The following is a 12,443-nucleotide window of genomic DNA, read 5'->3' on the forward strand; positions in this document are numbered from 1 at the left end:
TGGAATTGTTTTATGGACCCCCTTCAGTAGAGTTGACTTGAAAGGTGCAAACCAGGTTTGGAAGGGATGGTTGTTAGAAAATGTCCTGTGTCCAAAGCAAAGTTATCACTGTTCCTCGGATGTAGGTTGGAATGGATATACTGTAGTATATATCGGTGGATATTAAAGTGTTCACAAGAAGATAATTTTATCAATAGGTGTGAAGTCTATGTCTTTCTCCTTTATAGCGTAAGTGCCACAGCTGTCATAGCAGTTTAGTGCTAATTTCTCCATGGTGCATTCCTTAGTGTGTGAAGGTACAGTATAGGAGGTTCCCTTATTATAGCTGTAATCAGGCAGAGCTCTGTATGGGCTTAGTATGTGAAGGTACAGTATAGGAGGTTCCCTTATTATAGCTGTAATCAGGCAGAGCTCTGTATGGGCTCAGTATGTGGGAGTTGGTTTGGCTGGAGCTGTGCTTAGTACCACTTCCTCTCCTGAGGTAACTTCACTATAATCCGCTACCTGATCTCCCTACGAATATTAGTGAGGTAGTCTGACTTGATGTACTAAACAATCCTGTCACAGAATTATATAAATGACAAAGGGCAGTAAGTCTGATAACACTAGTGACTCATATATCTACTGTATGAACTTGGGGCCTGATTCAGACCCACTCGCGAGCGGCTGTCCGCTCGCAAGTGGGTCGATGTTATGGACTGAGCATGCGCACGACGGAGGGAGCTCCGTCGTGCGCATGCGCCAGACGCGACGAGCAAAGGAAAGTCCTTCGCTCGTTGTGTCTGATCAAAGGGGGCGTGCTGTCGATGTTGATTGACAGCACGCCCCCTTTGGTAGGCGTGCCGGGGGCGTGCCTCCCTGATGGGGGCGTTCCCATGGGAACGCCTCCCGTCAGAAGCCAGCCCACTGACATCACTAGTGATGTCAGTGGGAGTGATTTTGGCTCTGAGCTTGAAAACCTCAACCGCAGGCTCCGGCTCGCAATTTCGATGGTCGCGATGGTCTCGACCATCGCGGCCATCAAAATGCACGCTCGTATAGCCTGTGGGTGGTGACCCACAGCTATACGAGCGTCCAGAAGGACGCTCCATTTTCAAGGAGGCCGGCCCTCATTCAGAGCGTGCGCTCTGCTCAGAGCGTACGGCTCTGAATGAGGGCCTTGGTTTGCTGAGGGGGTATATACATATATTTACTTTGTTGATGCTGTGTCCTAATTTACCAGCAGACAACAGGATGTGAGTGGCTGCTTTAATTAGTGGGGCAGGTACTGACCTCTCCAGATTTCTTCCAGTCAGCACCTTTTCTCCAGCTGCTTCCACAAATATACCCACTAATGCTATTGGGGGCTGTAAACTGATCCTCTCCCCTTACACATTGACGTCCATCTTCTGCGGATGCTCCCTCACATATCTCTGTTGCAGCTGCAGGTTTTAGCAGTGCTGGAGCCTGTCCCCTCATTTAGGCCATTACCTCAGGAGCTGCACCCCCTTTCCCCTCACCATATGTAGGGGAGCCAACAGGTCTCTCCCTGTTCAGTCAGTCACCTCACCACTAATGGTGCGTACACACTACGCGATATGCTCCCTGAGCGATATCGTGTAGAGTTGTCCCCGGCAGGCTGTGCTCAAAGTCGTTGATGACATTGAGCACAGCCGCTGAACGATATCATTAATGATATCATTCAGCGCCGGGCTCTCTCCCCCATTCCCTGACATGCAGCAACCTAACGAGATCGTCAGGTTGGCCTGCATGTCAGCCCGATGAACAATAATGACGAACGACCCGCGGGAACGCACGTCGTCATTATCGTTTATCTTTTTGGGGTTAATAATGGACGATAAAGTGGACACCTTAACGATAACAATATTGTTATCGTTCAGTTGTCCACTTTATCGCCCAGTGTGTATGCACCTTAACTGTCACCCCCCTTGCCTCAGTGCTATTTATAGCTCCTCATGGGTTGTCATGGAAACTTTCACATCACCCCACTGCTAACCGCATGGTGGACACTCCTAGATAACCCCCTCAATACTGCCTAAATTAGGCATGGGGGCCTCTCAAACCCTCCAGGCCACAACTTGTATTAATAAATATTTGAATTCAATCCTGCTCTCCTTATAACTAAAAGACCACAGTACATTTATGAACAAATTAATAATAATATTTTACAAGATCCAGTAAACATCATATTTTGCATATGATATAGGTACCCACCACTCTAAATGGAGGCTACACATCCCTTTTGCTTGCATTGTGTGCTTGTACTTTGAAGTCTTTATATGAGCAGATACAGTGATTTATTGTCATTGCCCTGATGCAGCAGGGCTGGTTGTATCCAAGACAATCAACTGAAACAACTCAGCATTGCCTGAAGGGCTGCCCAGCAAGCTGTGGAGGAGAAATGTCCCTCTCTGCAGCGTGCATGCTACAAAGGGGGTCATTCCTTCCCCACAGCTCACCGGGCCCCTCAGGAGATGTCTTCTAGTATTATTCATAGAGGAGCGCAAGCAGGCCTGCCAAGAGCCGCGGTGGGCCCGGGTAACAGGGGGCATGGCCTAATCGCGGGAGGCATGGCCACGCCCCCTTCAGGGAAAAAATTTATTTTCAGCGCCACATAGTGGCGCTGCGCTCTGGTGAGGGGGCGCTCGATCAGTGTGATTGCTCCCCCTCACAAGCATAGGAGACTGATGTGGCTGCTGCTCAGCAGCCACAAGCAGTCTCCCACTGCAGCTCAGTACACGCTGTGTGCTGGGCTGCTGTGAGGGAGGGGGGGGCGGCATAGGACCCGGGCCCCCGCTGGGCCCCTTAGGAAGCTTGGGCCCGGGTAATTTGTACCCACCCCCCCTCTCTCAGTGCCCCTGAGTGCAAGTACAAATCAGCAAATTAATGGGGTTTACTGGTGAAAGGCCCTATTTTAAAAAAAAATTGAATTGTCTGATTTCTTTTGCACCATGCCTACAAAGTTTGGTGCCAGCTTAAGCAAAACTTATTAGTTACACCCATCACACCAATTTAGAATTTATACAGCTATTAGTGGATTGAGAATCACAAAAAAGTTGAGGAACATCATCTTAGACAGACACATCACCATACCTGTACAATGACTTTCTCTCAGTCCATTTCTCTAAATATAATGTCCAAACCAGCTAAAAAAATAACATAATGGGAGAAGATATTGAGCCAAAAAAAATGGTTCAGATTATTAAAATTATACAATTTATTCATAGTATGAGAATACTATGTTTACTAAACGGAGAATTTTTAGAAGTGGAAATGTTGCCCATAGCAACCAATCAGATTCTACTTAACATTTAACTCGCACCTTCTAGAACAGGGGGTCAGGGAACTTTTTTACCTTTTACCCCAAAATATATTTAGATACACTGACGTTTCTCCCTTGATTTGAAAGGAAGGAAAACATATAGTAGTGCCCCCATATAATGCCCCTGTAGTAGTGCCCCCATATAATGCCCCTGTAGTAGTGCCCCCATAGTTATGCCCCTGTAGTAGTTCCCCCATATAATCCCATGTAGTAGTGCCCCCATAGTTATGCCCCTGTATCAGTGCCCACATATAATGCCCCTGTAGTTATGCCCCCATATAATGCCCCTGTAGTAGTGCCCCCATATAATGCCCCTGCAGTGTCATTAGTACCAAAAAAAACCACTTACCTTAATCCCCGCTTCTGCATCCACCGCCATCCTGTCCTCGGAACTATGGGAGAGATGTCATGACGTCTTTCCCATAGTGTGCATGGAGAGAGCCGGAAGCTGGAGTTCAGAAGAGAACTCCAGCCTCCGGCTGATGCGGCGCTGCAGGGAAGGAGCCAGGCGCCCGCTGGTAATAACATCTGAGCGGGCATCCGGCTTAGAGCCTATCTGTGGCACAGCCAGGCATGCATATGAATCATTCTATATTATAGAATATATATATTATCTATATCCATCCATTACCCCCAGGAATTTAATTTTTACCCCATGTGGGATAATTTACCCCTGTTCCCTGACCCCTGTTCTAGAAGCTAGAATCTGATTGTTTGCTCTGGGCAACATCTCCACTTCTAAAAACTCTCACATTAGTAAATTTGCCCCATACTCCCTTCATTTTACAATCCCCACACTGTATAAGTGTGCTAACAGTCCGTGGCCTATGGACAGGCCTGTCAAGAGCCGCGCTGGGCCCCAGTAAAAAAGGGGATGTGGCCTAATCACGGGAGGCGTGGGCATGCCCCCTTAGGTTAAAAAAAATGTGTACCGCCGCTAAGCTGCTCTGCGCGCTGGCAAGAGAGTGCACAGAGAGCCCCCTCAACCCGGCGCATAACCAGTGGGGGGTGCAATCAGCTTGATCGATCCCCCCACAGGCATACTGTAGGAGACTGCAGTGGCTGCTTCTTAGCAGCTGTGAGCAGTCTCCAGGGCAGCCCAGCACACAGCAGCGTGTGCTAGGCTGCTGTGTGATATAAGAGGGGGGAGCAATGCCGAACCCGGGCCCCCGCCGGGCCCCTGCAGCAAGCCCGGGCCAAGGTAATTTGTACCTGCTCTCCCCCCTCTCGGCTCCCCTGCCTACAGATATAATCTTTATGAGTGTCGTATGTTGGTGGTAGTCACGTAACTAGGGGGAGTTGAGTGGGGCTCATGCCTTTGGCGCTGTAGGACCCAGTGACAGGGGGGGCGTCGCCGGCCGCCATCCAGGTCAGTGTCGTACGCAGCACTACACCCTAGAATAAACACACCGCAGCCGGGTAGTACATTCACTGATAGTGAGTGTACTACCCGGCAGTGGTGTGTTTGTTTTAGCAGCCAATCAGATTCAGACAGATTCTTATTGGCTGCTGCCCCAAAGGCTGGCATCGGGCTGGAGCTCACTCCTGAGCTCTGCCTCCTGGTTCCCGCAGTGAGTGAAGGGAGAGACGTCATGAAATCTCTCCCATAGTGCCAAGTGGGAGGAATGGGAGGAGCGGACAGCAGTGGGTGCAGGAGCGGGGATTCGAGTAAGTATAGTTTTGTGTTCTGTGTGTTTTATGTGTTAAGGGGGCACTGCATAAGGGCCACTACTGGGGGCACTGCATAAGGGGAACTACTGGGGGCACTGTATATGGGGCACTGCTGGGGCCACTGTATAAGGGGCACTGCACAAGGAGCTCTACTACTGGGAGCACTGCATAGGGGGCATTGCATAAGGAGCACTACTACTGCGGACACTACTACTGGGGGCACTGCATAAGGGGCACTACTACAGGGGCACTGCATAAGGGGCACTACTACAGTAGGCATTGTAAAGAGACACTACTAGTGGGGGCATTGCATAAGGGGCACTACTACTGGGGACATTAAGGTGCATATGGAATGGAAAGGAATGTTCCCAGAGTGACGAGAAATGATGGTGTGTCATGTTGACATGCCCCCATTTTTTAGTGGCTACACCCACTATTTATGTGTGTTATTTTTCATCTTGCCCTGGGCGCCAAAGACCCTAGTTACACCACTCCCCAGGATTTATCATTTTCTGACTTAACAGGAAGGTTTTTGCAAGAGAGCAAAATAAGATGGGGCACTATTTGCAATGGTTATACTATTTAAAATTTTACTTTGGGGAGAAAATATTTTATATTGTACCCCTGGTTAAGGGTTAAAATAAGTACTGTACTCATAAATGATTGTAATATTTATAAATGTATAAATGTACAATTTGTGATGTAAAGTATATGTATTTAATTGTATTCATGTACATAGCCCTTCTATAATTTATGTATACAGGTATATCTATTTTGTGTATTTACATGGAAGTTTATATGGTACTTCTTTCTTTGGTGAGGATATGCCTCAGTGTATGGGATATACACACACACTAGTAGAAGAGGCGGAGCGATCTAGCTGGGAGTGGTGAGGTTCCTGTTAGAAAAAGAAGGGCAGGGACAGAGAGAAAGAGAGAGAGAGAGAGAGAGGAGCTTCCAGTAGTCTGAGAGGGCACTGGAGTGCTCACCCCCTTAACAGATATCTACCTCTAACTAAAGGGTAGCGGTTGTAAATAGACTAAAGCCCCCATCAGCTGATCGGGCATAGGTAGGATATAGAGGACAGCTGCCAGCAAATAGCCAGTCCTCCCAGCCCAGTAAAGAGGGGTATCCTGGTATTGTACACAGCAGCAGTCAGCAGAGGTTCATCACTATTGGCTGTCAGTGAGTAAATCATATGTACTGTACACATACAGCTACGGTATAGTGAGGAAGAGAGCTGGGCAGTCACACCAATAGCAGGCCGTGTTACCTGCAGTTACTAGCCTCATGTACTATAACTCTAATGCTATCTCATTAATACCAGACTGACTAAAGAGTTGGGGGAGGGAATAGTTTACTGCACTTATTTAAACAAAGCTGAAAACTGGTATATTGACATTTGATCACCCAGTAAAGTAACTATTCAGTTTTGGCTTCTGATAGCAGAGATCCACAGGAACTATTTCTGCATCTTGGGTTAAATATATTGTTATCTCTAAAACAACGAAACAAAAAATTAACACTCAGGAGGGAAGAGTGTTATATTCACGTGAAATACTTACCTTACTAAGGAACTGCAACCGGACATTTAGAACTTAAGCTGCATACACACACAACGATTGAGTTAATGAACGATTTTAGTAAATGATTTTCTACCTTGAAAAAATTAACTAAAATCGTTTACTAAAGTTGTTCATTTACTATGTTCATTTAAATGTAATGCACGATTTTTATGAACTACAAACGATTTTTGCATATTAACTTAATAAAAATCGTTGAGTTGACAAGTCTGACTGAACTACAAACTACAAACGTGAACGCGCATGAACAATAATCGTTCATCGTTTGACTCAGAAAGTGAACGATTTTTTCAAACGATTATCGTTAAACGATATAGTTAAACGATAATCGTTCAAAAAATCATTGGGTGTGTATGCACCTTTAGTATTAAGGAGGATATGTACATTGCTATATTGTTATTATTTATGCATGATGTTACTGCATTGTTCAGATAAACATATGTATGTCAATATACAACACAGTACACTGTTATGTCATATAAGGAGGTGAATGTATGTTCTTATTTACTTGGAATTTCATCAATGTAAAGAACGTTATATGTATTATGTAATTATGTTTACTTTCCTGGAGGTGTGATGCAAGCATCCAAAAGGAATAAGGAACAGATGTATTTGTGTTATAATACTGTTTTCAACTAACATGCCCCTTCTACACACTACACTATAGGGAGTAATATTAATACTTGAGTGTATCCTTGGGCTGACATAGGCAAGTCCAATATGTATGTACTATGGGTTTTCCCAAGTAGGCCCATACCGACAACCAATACTTGGGTGGAAGTACTGATAAAATAAAGGTACACCACTTAGAGGGAGGTTAAGGGTGGGTACAGTAGACTATACGGGAGTTAGTAACCTGATTACCCTTTACAGTTGTAAAAGGGGGGTTATAATGTAACACATATACTAATTAATGTCTAATAAGTAACACTGATTAAGTAGTGTAATACGGGGTATTGAAATGAGGACTCCAGTGGCTTTTTAATAGCAGCAAACACAGCACCTCAGCATACATGAGTTTAGGCCTGCACACCTACAGGCACATAACATAAAATAAACAAACAAAAATAAAAGTCTCAGCACTCCTTGTGCTAATCAGTTAATAGTGGCTTGCAGCCACAATTTGGGCATGCTCTCCCAGTATAGCCCTTGGACCCTGCCACTACAACACTGTCCCTACTTCCTGGCTGCTACTCAGCATCAGGGCAATGAGCATCAGGTGTGTGAGAGTTTTAAACCCTTCAGCGATTATTCAAGCAGGTTCTGTGTAAATGTGAAAACCTGGAATTCCACACCTTCACTGCTAATGCAGAATGCACAGGTTTCACTCTAGCCTCCCTTGGAGGGAGCTGATTCCACCAGAATGTGGGTAATTCAGGTGGAAGACAATCCCTCTCACCACAGTAGCATATGTGTTATGTAAAATATTTTCACCCAATTTTTATAATGAACAATTCTGTCCATCATTAATTGTATTTACAACTTTATAATTAAAGCCAATATGGTAATTTTAGGAAAGTCTCTCTCCCTATGAGCAATAATTATGCCATTAATTTTAATATACAGTATATCCAATTAAAAGTACAATTTTAAATAATATAACAAAGAATGCCCCAAAAAGACATCTTTCTTCTTGTTTTGCTCTCTTGATAAAACCTTCCTATTCTGTTCTATGCCTCACCAGGCCCGGGTAATTTGTACCCTCTCTCCCTCTCTGTGCCACTCAGCCACTGTTACCACCATAGAGCATTATTTCTAATGACCCATCCAAAACATTACAAATTAAATAAGTGCACCAAGTATGATATAAGTAGTAAAATAACGGCTTTTAGATAACTCATTGTTATCTATGGCCCTCATTCAGACCCACTCGCGAGCGGCTGTCTGCTCGCAAGTGGGTTGATGGGTCGATGGTCCCCAAGGGAACGGCTACCGTCTGAGGCCGGCCCCACTGACATCACTAGTGATGTCAGTGGGAGTGATTTTGGCTCTGATAGAGCCAAAATCACTCCTGGCCTTGCGGTTGAGCAGGCTTTTGCTCGCAGTTTCGATGGTCGCGATGGTCAAGACCATCGCAACCATCTTGTTGCATGCTCGTATATGCTGTGGGTGGTGACCCACAGCTATACGAGCGTCCAGGAGGACGCTCCATATTAATGGAGGTGGGCCCTGATTCAGAGCGAGCGCTCTGGTCAGAGCGTCCGGCTCTGAATCAGGGCCTATATGCGAAGTGGAAGTAGCATGAACAAATTTGTAACAACATGAATGGCCCCAGGTGTAGACATACATGCAACTAATTCAGAGCATCAGAAAACTCATCTATAATAGAGGCAGCATCAGTGCTCAAAGTGTACCAGCGGGCACCCGGAGGCTCCCTCCCTGCAGCCGGAGGCAGCAGTTTACTCCTAAGCTCCGACTCCCACAATAGGTGTTGGGAGAGACGTCATTATGTCTCTCGCTCTCCAACAGTGCAGAACGAGGAGCTGTCAGATGGCGATGGGTGCAGGAGCGAGGCTTCAGGTAAGTATGCTTGTGTGTGTCTGTCTGTGTGTCTTTATGTGTATGTAGGGGGCACCACTACTACTACTATGGGCACTACTATTACAAGGGGCAGTGCTACAAGGGGCACTACTATTACTGTAGGCACTATTATTGTGGCCAATGTATTGGGGGCACTATTACTCTTGAGGGTAATGAATAGGGAGAACTACTACAAGGGATACTACTACTGTGAGCAATGTATAGGGGGCACTATTACAAGGGGCACTACTACTGTGGGCAATATATAGTTGGCACTATTATTGTGGCCAATGTATAGGGGCACCATTACAAGGGACATTACTACTATTGTGGGAAATGTATAGGGGCAGTACTACTATTGTGGGCAATGTATAGTAGGCACTACTGCAACGGACACTACTACTGTGGGCAATGCATAGGGGGCACTACTACCATGAGCAATGTATAGGGGGCACTACTACAAGGGACACTACTACTGTGGGCAATGTATAAAGGGCACTACTACTGTGGGCAATATATATAGGGCACAACTGCTGTGGACAATGTATAGGGGGCACTACTACAAGGGACACTACTACTGTAGGCCATGCATAGGGCGCACTACTACCATGAGCAATGTATAGGGGGCACTACTACAAGGGACACTACTACTGTGGGCAATGTATAAAGGGCACTACTACTGTGGGCAATGTATAAAGGGCACTACTGCTGTGGGCAATGTATATAGGGCACAACTACTTTGGACAATGTATAAAGGGCACTACTACTGTGGACAATGTATAGGGGTACTACTACCATGGGCACTGCATAGGGGGGCACTACTATTGTGTACTTTGTATAAGGAGCACTACTACTGTGGGCATTGTATATGGGGCACTACTATTGTGTGGCATAGTGTGTATAACTGGTACTACAGTGTGGTATACTATACTGATGAAAAAGGAGTGCGCTGTAAGGATACGCATCCTATTAAAGTGGCCACGTCCCAATTTCCAGTGCATGCGCACATTCGGCGCGCACATAAGTACAACCTTGGATTTTCCATACCCCCACTTCAAAATTCCCACTTTGACCACTGGGCAGCATAACATACAACTTGCCTGACTGTTTGGCCACATTGTTTATACAGGAGCATCCAAGATTGTTGGAGGTCATGAAGCCAAACCTCATTCCAGACCATACATGGCATATTTGCTGAAGAATGGAAAAGGTGATTGTGGGGGATCACTTATTCACAGAAGATGGGTGCTCACTGCAGCACACTGCGTAGAGAACACGTAAGCAATGTTGTACTATCCAAAGTGTTACACACAGCACTGCCCACATCATGTAGACAGTTTACAGTATCAGATTTCCAACACATATTACTACTGTATATCAGAGCTTGTAGCATGTGTCAGTATCCAAGTTATTTACAATGGAGCCCAAGTGGTCTATAGTTTATTGCAGCAATAAAAAATATTCTTACAGCAGTTTATTAAAAAAAAGAAGTCACTGGGCAGCTGAGGGCTACTCCCTGGCAACACTGGCTCACAGCAAGAGTAGTTTTATTGCTTGCCAAGCCAGTTAGTTTTCAAAGAGTGCAAGTGTGAGATGGCTCATTGGATCCAGTATACACCTTTAAAAAGAAAGCTGTAAGGACCAGGCAACTACAAGATGTTAAGACATCAACAACAAGAAAGAGTCCTTCAGATCAGATTGTGGGTCAGGAGGATATCATCATCCTTAGTGCTAGCACCTCAGACAGCGGCTGTAACCTATGTGTGCTTGCACGCTAAGGTGAACGTTGCCAGAAGTGCCCACCTGACTATCTAACCGACATACAAGAAGCGCCCTCAGTCTGTCCTAGCACCCACATGCAACAGAAAGGAGTATCCATACTAGATATATTCATTATGCAATATTAGACTGTCACCCAGGATATATACAGAATATGAGTATTATCTATTATATAGTTATCTGGGTGGTGCTCCCTTGAACAATGTCTACTATTTTGAGTGTAGAAGAAAAATAATTATATTATGGGGCACACACAATAACTCGTGATTTAGATAAAACTTTACTTTTATTATATTATTATTAAAAGCAAATTATAAAACTTATTATATGTGTAGTTTTTATAGTGATTATAATAATAATAATGTCTGTTAAAATTAGGGATGTGCAGGCTCGGATAGGCTCGAGTTTGCACGTGGAGTTCGGATTTTTCCCACCAAAAAAACGGAACTCAGAACGAGGCAAAACGTCATCTTACATGGACGAACATCATCATTCCTGGTCTTTTGTCCAGGAATGATGATGTTCGTCCATGTAAGATGACGTTTTGCCTCGTTCTGAGTTCCGTTTTTTTGGAGGGAAAAATCCGAACTCCACGTGCAAACTCGAACCTATCCGAGCCTGCACATCCCTAGTTAAAATATAGTATATTGACCTTTGATATTAATATCACCTATTCATTTGATCTAAATGGTGTGGTGTACAGATGTGTCCTAGCAAATCTTTGCTTCAGTCTCGCCAAACAGACCTTCTTTGCACACCTGGTCCTGTGAGACTCGCTCCGGGCTTCTTTTTTGCATCTTTTTTTTGCTGAAAATACATCTAAGTTGCAACTAGGATGCACCAGAAGAATGTGCTGATTAATTTGTGTGAGACAGAGCCGGCTCCAGGGGTCGAAGCACCAAAAATGGGGGTGTGGCCTAATTCCATAGGCCACGCCCCTCATGTGATGTTATTTGGAGGCGGGCCATGCCTCCAAATAACATCAGGCTGGGGGAGAGCCCAGCACTCCGTCATTAGCTGGGCTTTCCCCAGCCATCTCCTGGAACTGAATGGATGCCGCGAGCATGCACGGTACTCCGGGGTCCGGCACCGCCACACAGCTGCGGTGGTGGGGGTCCCCAACCTCCCGATTTGACCATCCGCGGGCCACTTCGGCCCACGGGTGGAACAACGTGACAGTACTGTCCCGCTGAAATCGGGATCTTGGGTAAGGGTGCGCCCTCTATTGGGTGGCGCTCCTGTTTGACTGCACTGGTCGAACACCCCTAGAGCCAGCCCTGGTGTGAGACATAGGGCTCTAATTACTATGCCATGCATGGAGTTAGAGTGAACGGAGATAAGGTACCAGCCAATCAGCTCCTAACTTATTTTTCCAACACAGCCTGTGACATGTCAGTTAGGAGCTGATTGGTTGGTACCTTTTCTCCGTTCACTTTATCTCTATCCAAGGTTTAGTAAATAGACCCCTTAGTATCTCAGTCAGCATACAAAGTGCTATGATGCTTCGTTTTTTTCTTCACTCTAAGTTACATTTACATACACAGTCGCACACAGATGTCACATAGCTG

At 45.5% G+C, this 12,443-nt stretch overlaps 1 protein-coding gene across 1 annotated transcript in view; it reads left to right on the plus strand.

Annotated features, from left to right (window-relative positions):
- The window catches only part of LOC148537745 (mast cell protease 1A-like), a 72,847-nt gene that overhangs the window by 15,858 nt on the left and 44,546 nt on the right, over positions 1 to 12,443 (plus strand). Inside the window, exons 4-5 of the mRNA XM_088460396.1 lie at positions 9,046 to 9,096; positions 10,226 to 10,373. Of these exons, the coding sequence (XP_088316522.1) occupies positions 9,046 to 9,096; positions 10,226 to 10,373 (199 nt within the window). The remainder of the gene's footprint in view (positions 1 to 9,045; positions 9,097 to 10,225; positions 10,374 to 12,443) is intronic.

Source organism: Taudactylus pleione, unplaced genomic scaffold (assembly GCF_031769625.1).
Source record: "Taudactylus pleione unplaced genomic scaffold, aTauple2 ptg000044l, whole genome shotgun sequence".
NCBI classification, from domain to species: Eukaryota; Metazoa; Chordata; class Amphibia; order Anura; family Myobatrachidae; genus Taudactylus; species Taudactylus pleione.